This window comes from Prunus dulcis, chromosome 3 (genome assembly GCF_902201215.1).
Source record: "Prunus dulcis chromosome 3, ALMONDv2, whole genome shotgun sequence".
Lineage (NCBI taxonomy): Eukaryota > Viridiplantae > Streptophyta > Magnoliopsida > Rosales > Rosaceae > Prunus > Prunus dulcis.
In genome coordinates this window covers 20,800,065-20,814,146 of record NC_047652.1, presented here as the reverse complement: position 1 = coordinate 20,814,146, position 14,082 = coordinate 20,800,065, and the positions used below count along the sequence as shown (strand labels likewise).

The 14,082-nt window shown below is 37.3% G+C and overlaps 2 protein-coding genes across 3 annotated transcripts; both read left to right on the top strand.

Moving 5' to 3' along the window:
• Positions 1-737: 737 nt before the first annotated feature.
• On the top strand, positions 738-3,886 carry LOC117622293 (alpha/beta hydrolase domain-containing protein 17B). Its single transcript, XM_034352923.1, has 6 exons — positions 738-1,365; positions 1,503-1,539; positions 1,908-2,144; positions 2,252-2,299; positions 2,919-3,364; positions 3,500-3,886. Exons 1-6 carry the CDS (start codon positions 1,064-1,066, stop codon positions 3,570-3,572), a joined length of 1,143 nt encoding a protein of 380 aa, XP_034208814.1. The 5' UTR covers positions 738-1,063; the 3' UTR covers positions 3,573-3,886.
• A 1,032-nt stretch (positions 3,887-4,918) lies between these two features.
• LOC117622503 (DNA-directed RNA polymerase 2, chloroplastic/mitochondrial) lies at positions 4,919-13,777 on the top strand. Of its 2 annotated transcripts, XM_034353194.1 has the most exons (19): positions 4,919-6,083; positions 6,465-6,674; positions 6,771-6,904; positions 6,995-7,061; positions 7,418-7,476; positions 8,473-8,590; positions 8,711-8,824; positions 9,258-9,389; positions 9,470-9,886; positions 10,459-10,509; positions 10,668-10,738; positions 10,896-10,980; positions 11,225-11,377; positions 11,511-11,585; positions 11,680-11,769; positions 11,879-11,926; positions 12,601-12,715; positions 12,849-12,952; positions 13,110-13,777. In XM_034353194.1, exons 1-19 carry the CDS (start codon positions 5,163-5,165, stop codon positions 13,218-13,220), a joined length of 3,075 nt encoding a protein of 1,024 aa, XP_034209085.1. In that variant the 5' UTR covers positions 4,919-5,162; the 3' UTR covers positions 13,221-13,777. The 2 variants fall into 2 exon arrangements, 1 of the variants encoding a protein (XP_034209085.1); XR_004584996.1 differs by lacking the exons at positions 12,601-12,715; positions 12,849-12,952; positions 13,110-13,777 and having other exon boundaries at positions 11,511-11,553.
• The last annotated feature ends 305 nt before the right edge of the window (positions 13,778-14,082 follow it).

The window sequence follows — 14,082 nt, the reverse complement described above, 5'->3', positions numbered from 1 at the left end:
AGCCTCCATTATTATGTATAATTTCCCTATGAATCTAGAAGGCATGAATAAAATCAAATAAATAAGAAAGGATCCCTAAAAAAACGAGAGAAAAAAAAGAAAAAGAAAGGAAGAGAAACGACTGCGATTGCATAGTATTAATTTGTGATTTATGATAGTAAGAAAAAACTGGCGTCAGACTAAAACTTTGAATTCAAATTTAAATAAACTACCATAACAAGATGAGCCCTAACCACAAGATTTATTTCAAGCTACAAAATCTAGAAGATTTGGAATCTAATTATAGGTCAAAGGGAAATTAGCGTTAACCGTAGATCGAACATAGCGCGTAAATAACCGACAACTGTTAATAATTCATTTAAACAAACAACTTACGCAAATTTTTCTCTAAAACGCCTAATTTGACTAGGGCATGTGAGAAAAGAAACACACACAAAATACACAAAAAAACAGCTCTTGTTTTGGTGTTTTTGACGGACTTGTCCAAAGACACAAGTCACAACCATTTTCCAGCCATTACAACAGAACCCAAACAAAAAGGAAAAGAAATAAAAACATTTTTATACTAATTCCCAAGACATAAAAAACCAAAAAAAACAAGAAAAAAAAGAGATTATGTTGCCAATCTGGCCCTTCAAAGGATCAGTGGACCACGGCTGCCCCGAGAGGACACGTGGCGGGGCAGAATAGAGCTTGCAGTTACTTTTCTCTCATATCACCATCACCGGACCACAACCCCCTCTTAAACTTTAATCATTTCACACGTGGTGCCCTCCATTTCCACGCCGGAATATCCTCCGTTCTTTCTCTGTCACAGCTCAAAAACCCTCTTCACTTCCCCCTTACGGTGATTTCAAACCCTAGAATCTCATTTTCTCTCTCACTTTCTCACTAACCAGTCACCAAATTATTATCCAGATTTTGACGTTTTCGGGAACAATCCCCCCGGATTCAAATGAGCTTTAATCAAGTTCTTCCACGACCAGATTCGTTTAATTTAAATTAAAGTACCGTTTGTTTATATAATTTATTATTGGGGGGAGTGGGGTTGGGTGGGCTTGAGATGGGAGCAGTCACGTCGTCAATGGCAGCCAAGTTCGCGTTTTTCCCACCGAACCCGCCGTCGTACGGACTGGAGAAGGAGGAGGAGAGTGGGAAGCTGAAGATGACTGGGGTAGGGACCAGGGAAAACGTGGACGTTTTGAAGCTGAAGACCAAGAGAGGGAACGACGTCGTGGCGGTGTACATAAGGAATCCGTCGGCGAAGCTCACAGTTTTACACTCGCACGGGAACGCAGCTGATCTGGGTCAGATGTACGAGTTGTTCAGCGAGCTCAGTCTTCACCTCCGAGTCAACTTGTTGGGGTCAGTCAAGTGCATCTATGATTTCACTGTTTAATTATATATAGCTTAGTAGTGTGTGTGTGTTTCTATTTTTGCATAAATATATGTGTGTACTTTGAAAAGTTTTGAACTTATGGGGCTCTGTGCGTGTTTTGTAGGTATGACTATTCGGGGTACGGACAATCTACTGGGAAGGTATGGGATTTGGATTTGTATTAATTTGTTTGGATGCCCAGAAAACGTAGCTCCATAGAGGAGGGGAAGCGAAACTGGAAAATGTTAATTTTATCGTTACAATTCTCTTTATTTGATTTCAGTAGGGTTTCTTTTGTCAGAGGAAATGAAACTTCAATTTGGTTTTGTTACTTGGGGTTAAAGACACTTAAAACGCCTGATGCACCCCTTTGTTGAGTTTTTCATCCTGCTTAATTCGTTTTTTAATTAGACAAATTTCTTCTTTCCTACAGACCAAATTGAGCATTTGATAAATGAAAACAAGTCTTAGCTATAATTGCTTAGGAGAATGTTCAAAATGAGATATATATCTTTTCCTTTATGGACAGCCAAGTGAGCAAAACACTTATGCAGACATAGAAGCTGCATATAGATGCCTTGTGGAGAGGTACGGTGCGAAGGAGGAAGATGTTATCTTATATGGGCAATCAGTTGGTAGTGGGCCCACTCTAGATCTAGCAACCCGGTTACCAAGATTGAGGGCGGTGGTTCTTCACAGTCCGATCATGTCTGGTCTTCGTGTCATGTATCCGGTGAAGCGGACATACTGGTTTGACATTTATAAGGTTTTTAATCTTTATCGATTGCTCAGTTTTAGACGATTTGGTTCAATTTTCTCATAATATTTGAAGTGAATGCATGCTAATGAGAGTTTGGCCTATTTATGGTGCAGAACATTGACAAAATACCCTTGGTCAGTTGTCCTGTTCTGGTGATTCATGTGAGTACCTCTTTTTCTTTAAATTGTATGCTCTATTGCCCCAGAATTTTGTGAATCTAAATATGGCAAGTTATTCTTTTCAAAAAACATGGCAAGCTATTAATGCACATTGATGGCATAGCAAATTGGACTTATGTGTGCACTGATGCACTAACATTTCATGTCTGCTGCTTGTTAACAAGTTTGAACAGCCATTTAATGCTTCTAATTGGATACTAGGATAGATATATATTTTAAACTCATTGTGCCATTTGGTACTAAGTTCTCCAGAAAATAAGTGAATGTGGACATGAAGCACCATATGGGCTGTAAATGATCTTACGCAGGATGATGGCTTTTGCCTCTTTTTTTCCTTAAAAGAAGGCATGAGATTTATTTTGGTATGAAATTAAAAAACTATTTAATTTAATTTAATTTTTTTTCCTCATTTCATCCACATTAAAGGTAAGGTCTGAAAAAGGGATGCCTCGGCTGTCTTTCTTTTCCAATTGCCAGTGTACTTGTTGATTACCCCGATTGCATAGCATATAGAGTGCAATGATTGTCTTATGGTATCATTAAATGTATGGCTTAGTTTTCAGAAGCATGCTTATTTTCCAGGTTGTTTTGTTCTGTGCAGGGGACGGCTGATGATGTTGTGGATTGGTCCCATGGCAAGCAGCTTTGGGAACATTGTAAGGAGAAGTATGAGCCATTATGGATAAAAGGAGGGAATCATTGTGACTTGGAGCTCTACCCACAATACATAAAGCATGTCAAGAAGTTTGTATCAGCTGTTGAGAAATATCCACATCTTAGAAATGGATTTGGGCCAATTACGGATCAACCAGAAAATCCACGCAGAAGCACTGACACTAGGGAGAAATCTTGTTCCACTACAGATCAACGAGAGAATTGTAGACCAAGTACCGACCACAGAGAAAACCCTAGGCTGAGCACAGATCACAGAGAGAAGTCAAGGGCCAGCACTGATAAGAGAGAGAGATCAAGAAAGAGTACGGATCACCCAGAAAAAGCAAGTAATAGCATGGATCAGCCAGAGAAAGCACGAAATAGCATTGACCGGTTAGCTATTCATTAACTATTTATTTCTTTTCTATCCATACTTGCTTTATTGTTCAAAGTTCAATCATCCACAATGTAGCACAGACACATACAACTCTGGTTGTTCTGATTGTTGAAATTTAACCTTGGTGGCAGCTTTGGAGAGATGTTCAGATCAGTCGGATTGTGCAATATTGATTGTTTTAAGCCCACAGCTACTAGTGCATGAAGAGACGAGATCAGTTCACAAATTGAATCTGTATTCTACCCCGCTTCTATTTATTTGATTGGTTAATTGGGTCGTTGGTGATAGGATAAAAGTCTCTAGAGGATGAGAACCAACTATGTAGCATCTGCATCGAGAATTCAAGTATTGTATACGTCAAGAAAGATGTACTCATCATGGATGGGGGCTTGAATGATAGGATAAATGTCATTGTTTCTCTTTCTTAGAGGAAAAAATAGGAAGTTTATTAGACCAGGCAAATTATGTATCTCAGTTAATTCTCCAACTTAATAAATCTAGCCCCTCTTTCTCTCACACACTCTCTCTCTCATGGATATGCCAAATTTTCTGATTGCTCTTTGTTAGACTTGTCAAACCCCAGAATGCTACGAATACTTTTTCACTTTCGATGTAGTAATATGAAAATATGACAAGAAATGACAGGCAAAAGTTAGTACAAGAATTTTGGCTCAATTTGAGATCAATGATTTTTGCTGATACTCTAAAATGTCATATTGTTGTAAATTGAAGCCAGGATTTAGCACTAACTTCTTCACGTCTTGCTTTGAGCCTGTGAGCATGCTCTTGCCATCATTTTCGTTAGTGGTCAGAAACCCTATTATAGTGACAAAAAAGAACCATTGTAAATTTGTAATATGGTGTCTCTCGAACTTAAATCATAGACAGGGTGTTATTATCACATTATAATGTGGCGTTATGAATTAAAGTACTAAAATGTGAGCAAATGACAATGTTTATGTGTCATAGACTTTGTGTATAAAATTAATAAATACATATACGTGTTACAACATAAGTAATTTAATAATATTACGTGACATTGTGAGTGTCACATCAAAAAATAATTTACTTAGTATGAATTTATTTATTTATTAAATAATATACCCAACTTTTAACGCATTTTGAAAATAATGCACCTAATAATTTATAAAAGGAATTTACCTATTATCAATAAAAGATAATAAGTAAATTATTATTAAAACAAATATTATCTTACATAATAGCACATTTCAAATTTGAATTTTTATAAACATTTAAAAATGGTTGAATTTATATCTAGAAAATAAGAAGTAGATGGGCCTTTCCCAAAAAATTACAACAAAAAGTAAGCCTTTGATTCTCTTCCCTATCTGAAAATGTACAAGTCCATTTCTCTATTAATAAACAAAAGTTTGAATTTTATTTTTAATCATGGACGAAGTTTTAATTATTCGACATCATCTCAAAAAAAAAAATTTATTAAAAAAAAAAAAAAACCGACACATCATCAATCGTCAAATTACATATAGGGTGCAAAGATTTAAAATATTGTAGAAACCCCCCCAAGACTACTCCGTCAGTCACCAAGGCAAGCAAAAATCCGAAGTGCGAGGCTTTGCGTTCGATCAATAAAATATCAAAGACAGGGTTTAAGAAATAGTTAAGGGCTTAAGGCGGCTGCTAGCTTACTGGTTACTACCCCCCTTTCTCAGTCTCTATGAATTCCATTGTTTCTGCAAATTCATTCATCGACCCATTTCCTCTGATCACAGTTTCATCAATTAATTTACTCCAAAAAAATTTGATTTTAATTTGATGTCCAGAAGCCAAACCCCACTGTCCCCTGCAAATATCAGCAAGAATTTTACATTTCATAGCCCCTTAATTTTCCACAAAAACCCATCAATGATATCAACAACTGTGTGGAGAAATTTTGCTAAGCAAGCCATTTCTAGGAAGCAGAGGTTTCACATCAATTCGCAGTCTTTTTCACGAGCTTATAGCCTTCTGGGTATTTGCCAGGAATCGGTTTTCCCGGGAAATTTCAAGCCTTTTGAGCTGAGTTCTTGCTCAAGCTTGAGGTTTTCTGAGGTGGGTTTTCGCGGGAAAGGTACTATTTCTTCACCTGAGGATTGTATGTGTAAGCCCAGTTTCTGGTCTGTGAGGAATCCGATTTGGTTTAATGGGTTTTGTCCCAAAGGGTATGCGAGCGTAGCTGAGGCTGTATCTTCCACTGATGTTGAGGAAGAAGTGTCTGTTGTTGATGAAGTTCAAGAATTATTGCAACAAATGAGTATAGAGGAGAAGAGGGAGGCCCAATATAAGCAGCGGACTAGGCAGAATAGAGCGAGAGGAATGGGGCAAGGGAAGTACCACATGCTTAAGAGAAGACAGATAAAGATTGAAACTGAAGCATGGGAACGGGCGGCCAAGGAGTACAGGGAGCTTATGATGGACATGTGTGAGCAGAAGTTAGCACCCAATTTGCCATACATGAAGTCTTTGTTTCTTGGTTGGTTTGAGCCTTTGCGCAATGCCATTGACAAAGAGCAGGACCTGTGTCGGAAAGGAAAGAATAAGGCAGCTTACGCACCGTATATTGATCAGTTACCAGCTGATATGATGTCAGTTATTACAATGCATAAGTTGATGGGATTGCTGATGACTGGAGGCGAACATGGAACTTGCAGGGTGGTAGCAGCTGCTTGCACGATAGGTGAAGCCATTGAGCAGGAGGTTTCAACTTTGCTTTACTCATATTCTTCGTGGACATTTTGATTCGGTTTCATCTACTTGGTTAATAGTCCATGCTCTTCCATTCATGAGTAGAATTGCGGTCATTTACTTATTTATTTATCCGTTTAGTTTAATTTGTCTTTGCTGGAATCCATTTAACGGTGATGCCGTAGTGAAATTCCTTTTTTTGCCTTTGTTTCAAAGCATGTCAAGTTTGTGTGGACGTTGGCTTGAGGCACGTTCTAAAAATCTAAACCTTAGTGCATTGCTCTTTACTAAGTAAAGCAGTATTCCTAAGGCTTGGTTTTCTTACTCTACACAGTGTCATCCCGCCCATCTCTCCTAGATGAGCACTGATGTGTCACTGCTTCAATGCATCAGGTTAGAATACACAAGTTCTTGGAAATGACGAGAAAGAAAAAGGTTGACAAAGATCAGGAAAATGGGGAGTCTGATGCTGCAATGAAGGAACGAGAGAAGTTGAATAAAAAAGTCACTAATTTGATGAAAAAACAAAAACTGAAAGCAGTGAGAGGGATAGTGAGCAAACATGATGCTTCAAAATCATGGAGCCTGGAAGCCAGGGCTAAGGTTTGCATGGATTATTTCCTTTACTGGTAAAACGTTATCAGCATTTTATTCACATGCATTCTAAAGGGGTGCTTTTTTCCCTTTGTACATTTTTAGGTCGGCAGTCGTTTGATTGAATTGTTGACTCAAACAGCTTTTATACAACCTCCAGCTGACCAGTTAGCAGATGGTCCACCGGATATACGACCTGCATTTGTACACACATTTAGGACTGTTGCGAAAGATGCAAAGTATTTATTAGTCTGTTCTATTGATAACTCTATACCTCCCCCTTCCCTCCGGATAATTTTGAATAATGATGTGGAATTTTCTCTCAACAGGAATGCCAGCAGAAGATATGGTGTTATTGAATGTGACCCTCTTGTTCTCAAAGGCCTTGAGAAAACAGTAAGCAAATCTGATCCTTTTTCTGTTCTGTTATTCTTGAAACAATTGAAGTTTTCTGTTGACACTTGGAACTATGCAACTATATATATATTTAAATTTAATAGTTTCTTCTTTTCACGATCTAGGAATGTTATATAGATAAGATAGTTTGATAGTATTGAAATTGATTCAAGGCTAATAACATCGTCTGTAGAGCATTGTTCACTTGTCCCTGGCAGGTGATGCAGTGTTGGCTAAACTACTTGTGTATAAGGTTTCTCATTTCCTGCCAAAGGACACATGTCAAGAAATTCTTGCAGGAATTTTATTTCCTTCTTTAGTGCATGATATATTAATAATTGTTACTGTTTAAACAGGCAAGGCACATGGTGATTCCTTATATGCCGATGTTGGTACCACCATTGAACTGGACTGGGTATGGAAAAATCAGTTCTGTTTTACCAGTTTTGCCCTATTTTATAGTTGTTCATTTTTTAAAATCTTTTATTCGAAGATCATATATGATCAGATTGAGGCTTCGTAAATTCAGAAAATTGGTAATGGATGGGATGGGATGTGTAGAAGTTATTCTAATATTTCCTTAATATCGTCCCCCCTAGCCTTCCCTCCCTTCTTGCTAAGATCATCAGATACAAGATACAAGTAAGAAACTAAATCTGCAGTTCCTTTTTTTTATTTTTATTTTCTTCTTCTGGAGAAGAAACATAATTTTATTAAAGTAGGAAAGCTGCATACAAAGAGTGGATAAGGTATCCACTATGTGGAAAGAACAAGTAAAACAAGAAATTACAACTCAAAAGGATGTACAATAGAACATGCTCACTAGATAAAAAATTATAATCTCACTTAAGAGCTGCTAACAAATCCAACATTATAGAAGAATGAGCTTAATGAATCAAGTGCTTTCACCATCGTAGATGTTAAAGTTCAGGTTATCTTAATTATTTTCAAACTAGCATGGGGAGAGGTGTTTCTATTTTCATCCACTAAACTATTCACAAATACCTTTTTCATGAAAAGTTTCCACTATTTTACCCTCACTTTTTTTCCGGAGAGAACTTTTATTATTGTGGATTTGAGATGTAGATGGACAATACGATTTGATATAGAAATAGAGTAGGGTGACTCCAATAAATTCAAACTTTAAAGGTGGCATGATTCAACTTTCTTAGTGCATCTGGACATAGAGAATGGGAATTCAACTTCATCAGAGTTCTGTTTGGTTGGCTAACCAGTCAGGACCAATGATTAAAAAAAAAAAAAAAAAACCCATTTTTAGGTTTCCTACTGTTGTTTAGATCTTTATGAGACATAATTTCAGATTTACATTTTTGAGATGTTAGCCTGTTTTTATCCTCTTTTGTGTTTTTGTAAATTCATCTAACTCCCCTTATTTTGGGTATTTTTGCAGTTATGACAAAGGAGGGTACTTTTTCCTACCATCCTATGTCATGCGCATTCACGGAGCGAGACAGCAGCGTGAAGCAATTAAGAGGACCCCAAGGGAGCAACTGGAACCAGTTTTTAAGGTTTATATACATAGAAATGTTGTCCTCGTGAAAACTTTTATTGAACTCGACCAACATGAAGAGTGTGGTGCCTTCTGTGCTGATTCTCATATGTGTAAATTTTGTGTATCTCCTGGCCAGGCCCTGGATGCTCTTGGGAATACCAGATGGAGAGTTAATAAGAGGGTACTTAGTGTTGTAGATAGAATATGGGCGAGCGGAGGCCATCTCGCTGATTTGGTGGACCGTAATGATGTGAGTTTATCAGTCATATTTTTCTTTTCTTTGAAATATTTCCAGTTAATGTGCATGCCTTTCCTATAAAAGTAATGTACTTGCCTTCTTAATTATTTTCTAACTTATAGTACTCCAATCTCTCCCCCCACCCACCCAAAAGAAAAAGAGAAGGACATATTAGAGGTTGGTTGGTTAACCTTTAACATACTTGACAAAATCCAAACAATACCCACGTTAATCGGTTGGATCAGACCCCCAAAATAAAAAATTAAAAATTAAAAAATAAATTTAAAAAAAAACCAAACTGGTGGTTTAATCATTTTTTGAATTTCTTTTGCACACTCCTTCATTTTACTTCCAAATTATTGATATTAATCTTGTGCTATCTCAGGAAATTTTAATTCATTGAAATTGATTTGAAGCTTGTTTTCTTGATATTTCTATATTTCAGGTTCCTTTACCAGAGGAACCAGATACTGAAGATGAAACACTGCTTAAGAAATGGAAATGGAAGGTGAAGTCTGTGAAGAAGGAGAACATGGAGAGGCATTCACAGCGTTGTGACACAGAACTTAAACTAGCTGTAAGATTTATTTCACTTTCTGTGAATTCATTAATCATAACATACTTAGAATATGTGAAACTTATTTTACGGAGGAGCAGGTAGCACGGAAGATGAAGGATGAAGAAGGTTTTTACTATCCGCACAATCTTGACTTTCGGGGCCGTGCATATCCTATGCACCCATACTTGAATCATCTCGGTTCAGATGTATGCCGGGGTATTTTGGAGTTTCAAGAGGGACGCCCCCTTGGAAAGTCAGGCTTAAGTTGGTTGAAGATACACTTGGCAAATCTATATGCTGGTGGTGTGGACAAATTATCTCTTGAGGGTCGAATAGCATTTACTGAGAATCACTTGGATGATATATTTGATTCTGTGGACAAACCACTAGAAGGAAGGCGCTGGTGGTTGAAGGCAGAAGATCCATTTCAATGCTTGGCTGTGTGCATTAACCTTGCTGAAGCTTTGAGAAGCTCTTCTCCAGAGACTTTTATTTCACATATTCCTGTACATCAGGTACTTTCACAAAGGGAGTCCCACAAGTAATCAATTAGTTTTGGATGTTTAAATTACGTGGTTTCGGGCATTTTTGAAGGAGATTCTGTGTTCTACGTATTTTTCTTGTGTTAAAAGTTATAACAGAATTAAACTGGAAAAGTATAAATGTGTGCACTGCCTTGTGTAAAGGAAGCTAGCAGAGATCTATGCTTTGTGTAAGGCATAGATCTTTTCTGCGGTTTACTGTTCACACATGCATACATACCTTTTGGATTCTTCTTTTTTTGGGTGGGGTAGGGGAATCCTGAGGGGATTTGTTTCTTATACTCGTAACCTCCTTCCTTGAGGTCTATGTTGAAACAACCCAAGAAGTAGGTTTAGATGGCTTTGTTTCCATTAGTTAAGTATTGGATACTGGAATTATCTAGTATGGTAGCCTATGGGGAACTTATCAGGTGATTTTGTGTTTTTCAAATGAGGGACTGTTTGCTTAAGCAATAGCTCTTTTTAATATAAATTGCGCCTGCCCTCTCATTATTCATTAAACCATATTATGTTTACATTTCTTGCTTTTAACTGATGTTCTCTAGGATGGCTCGTGCAATGGTCTACAACACTATGCTGCCCTTGGAAGAGACAAGGTATTTCTTACTTTCAATTTTATTTTATGGTAGGTCATACATGGTTCACCTTTTTCCCACACCCTCTCCCTCCTTCCCTCCCTCGTCTACCTATGGTATAGCAGAAATTGCATGCATTTGTTTCATATATATTGTCTCATTGGAAAGTTTCCATTCAGTTGGGAGCAGCTTCTGTGAATCTGGTTACAGGAGAGAAGCCTGCAGATGTTTACTCAGGAATAGCTGTTAGGTAAGCGGTTTATGACAAAGGCATAGGTTTCCATCACATGATGGGTATAGAACCCCATCATTTACACGAGTTTTATTTGTCTCAATTTCCATGGAAGCTGTCATCATGTCATGAGTAAGTAATATTATGATAATTAAGTATCAAATTCACGGTGCAGGGTACTGGAAATCATGAGAAGAGATGCACAGAAGGATCCTGTAGTTTTTCCAGAGGCATTGCGTGCAAAATTATTAATTAATCAGGTTGATTTTACAACTGTTAAGTTCATTCTTTTGATGCATATGTTACTAAAACAAAGCGGATAACCTGATATTGGAGTTAATAACTTAATATCATTCAAATTCCGTAACAAAACATGTGCTGGTTACTGATATATCAGAAAATATGTGGTTCTCATCCGATTGCTTTGTGTGAACTGGCATTTCTTTGACTACCTGCTTATATCGTGCAACTGATGGTTGACCCTGATGGCTGGCCGTAATTTAGGTGGATAGGAAATTGGTGAAGCAGACTGTGATGACATCAGTATATGGTGTCACTTACATTGGTGCTCGGGATCAAATCAAGAGGAGGTTGAAGGAACGTGGTTCCATTTCAGATGATGCAGAGATCTTTGGTTGTGCTTGTTATGCTGCAAAGGTAATAGAAAGTTCATATTGTGAGGGTGTCTTTTTCTTCCCCATGTAATTAGAAATAATTTCTCATATGCACGTGAGCATGTGTACATGTGGATTTTATCTTTGTATGACAAGATTCTGTATATAATTGGCAGATCACCTTAACTGCTTTAGGAGAGATGTTTGAAGCTGCACGAGGTATCATGAGCTGGCTTGGCGAATGTGCAAAAGTTTGTAGCAGATTCCTCTTTTTTGTTTTTTGTTTTTCTCTCTCTGTGCCAATGTTTTCCTGATTTTTTGATATTTGTTTTTCTTGATTTGCAGATAATTGCATCTGAAAACCAACCGGTACGGTGGACAACTCCGCTTGGACTTCCAGTTGTGCAACCTTACCGTAAATTCGGAAGGCATCTTGTGAGTTTACAAATTCTGCTAAGTCGACAAGGGTTGTCAATATTTGTATTGTATTCATAGTTACTAAATGTTTAAATCAATCATTAACTCATTTTTAAATTTGTTGCAGATTAAAACTTCCCTTCAAGTTTTGACGTTACAGCGAGAAACAGAAAAGGTACTGTAGTTATCATCGTTGGGAATTCTATCTTGTTAGTCCTGCCATTTAGTGTTATTTTCAAGCTCACACTCGTGTCACTCATAATCGCATTAGTTGAGATATCCAGATTTTTCTAGTTTATAAGACTGAAAGGATGTTGCTAGCAACGCATTGTCTTATATCATTTCATATGTGGAACACCGACCATGTGTTTTTTACTTATATTTTCTTCTTTTGTACAATTGGATAAGGAATATTTGAAATTTCTGCATCTGCACTATGCAATTCTCCACCTCCTGCCCCAGGAAGTGGCAGCAGAGGACTTTTTCCTCTCCTCTCACTGGTTAATCCTTCAGATTAATATTTGTGCAAAAACTTCTTCCACAGAACTATGGTAGTGAAATGGTTGATTCATTATGAAGCCCTTCCCTTAGTAGTTTTCGCATCATCATTGGAATCATGGTAGTTAAGTTGGATCAGTCTTTTTGTATTTAGAAAAAGAAAGGAACAAAAAAAACCATGCCATCTTTGGGTTGCCTCATGCCTGATTGTTTTATTTTTGACAAGTTTAACTAACCACATCGTTATGGCAATAAAGGCTAAAAGAAAAAAGAAATCACCAAATGAGCATTGTTTTACATATTTTAAGTTTCCAAGCCTCAAATCTTAAAACTAAATTTTGTTTATGATAGGTCATGGTCAAGAGGCAGAGGACGGCTTTCCCACCAAATTTTGTTCATTCTCTTGACAGTTCTCATATGATGATGACTGCGATTGCCTGTAAAAAGGCAGGCTTAAGCTTTGCAGGTCTGTTCTTGTGCACTCCATTGTAATTAGTTGCTCTCTCTCTCTCTCTCTCTCTCTCTCTCTCTCTCTCTCTCTCTCTCTCTCAGGCACACGCAGACACTTACAATAGCTATGTAATAACATATGATTACAGGAGTTCATGACTCATACTGGACACATGCGTGTGACGTGGATGAAATGAACAAGATACTTCGTGAAAAGTTTGTCCAACTGTATGAGACTCCAATACTAGAGAATGTACAGTATCTTCTCTTCTGAAATGCTCCTTTCCTTTCAAGTTTAAATTGAAAAGAAATGTTTACGCCATCATGAAGCATCACAACTGCATTCTTTGACAAACAATTTTATTTTATGGTATTGTCTTAGTGATCTACATCATCTGTTTTGTGTCCAGTTATTGGAGAGCTTTCAGCAGTCCTTTCCCGCATTAACGTTCCCCCCCTTGCCTGAACGGGGTGACTTTGACTTAAGGGATGTCTTAGAGTCGCCGTATTTCTTTAACTAATAGATGGAGAGTTATCTTTCATTTGAAACTGCATCTGTTCTGCCTCTGATGTTCACACACTGCTGCTATCTATGAGCATGCCAAGAAGGAAGCTGCCTGCTCGAACAACCCAGGCAGAGACTCGCTGCATTATGGCTGTATATATCTGGAAAGGGTTCTTCATTCAGATGTCAGTGCACATACGCCACCCGTGTACAGCCAACCATTAACTTGAGAGTTTCTGAATACCCGTATGCACGTATATGCAGTCGAAGCTAATCCAAGGCTGGTTCATGGAACAAGCTTCTTCTGTAGAGGAAGCTGAGAAACAAAGATGTTATAATGCTTTATAAGAATACATGGTGTATATTCCTGTGAAGTATGCAAAAGCTTTGCGGCTGATTCAAGCAATATCTAGTCTAAACTACATGGCCCAGTTTTATGTTGATGTCTTTATTCTTTTCTTGTAAATTTGAGCGACAAATTTGGTTAAACAGATTTGTAAATAATTGGGAATCAATTCGTTCACATTTAATCAAAATACAATTTGACTATGAATAAAAGGGCCTGTTATACGAGTAAATTTAAACTTGAAATCATGAAAGAAATTTTATTTTAATTTTTTATGAAAGAAATTTTATTTTAATTTTTTATGAAAGAAATCATGAATAATTTAATAAATCGCTATATTAAAAAATGATTTATATGATTGCTTCATTTGCTAATATAAATAGGAATATTTTGCCCATTGGTCCTTTTCAGTACGGCGCACGTGCCAATTTTGCTCGACTTTTCATTGTTAATTTTCTTCACCCGATTACCATAGATGGATTATTAGGATTCACAATCGTACGATCAAATATTATATGATGATCTGACGATG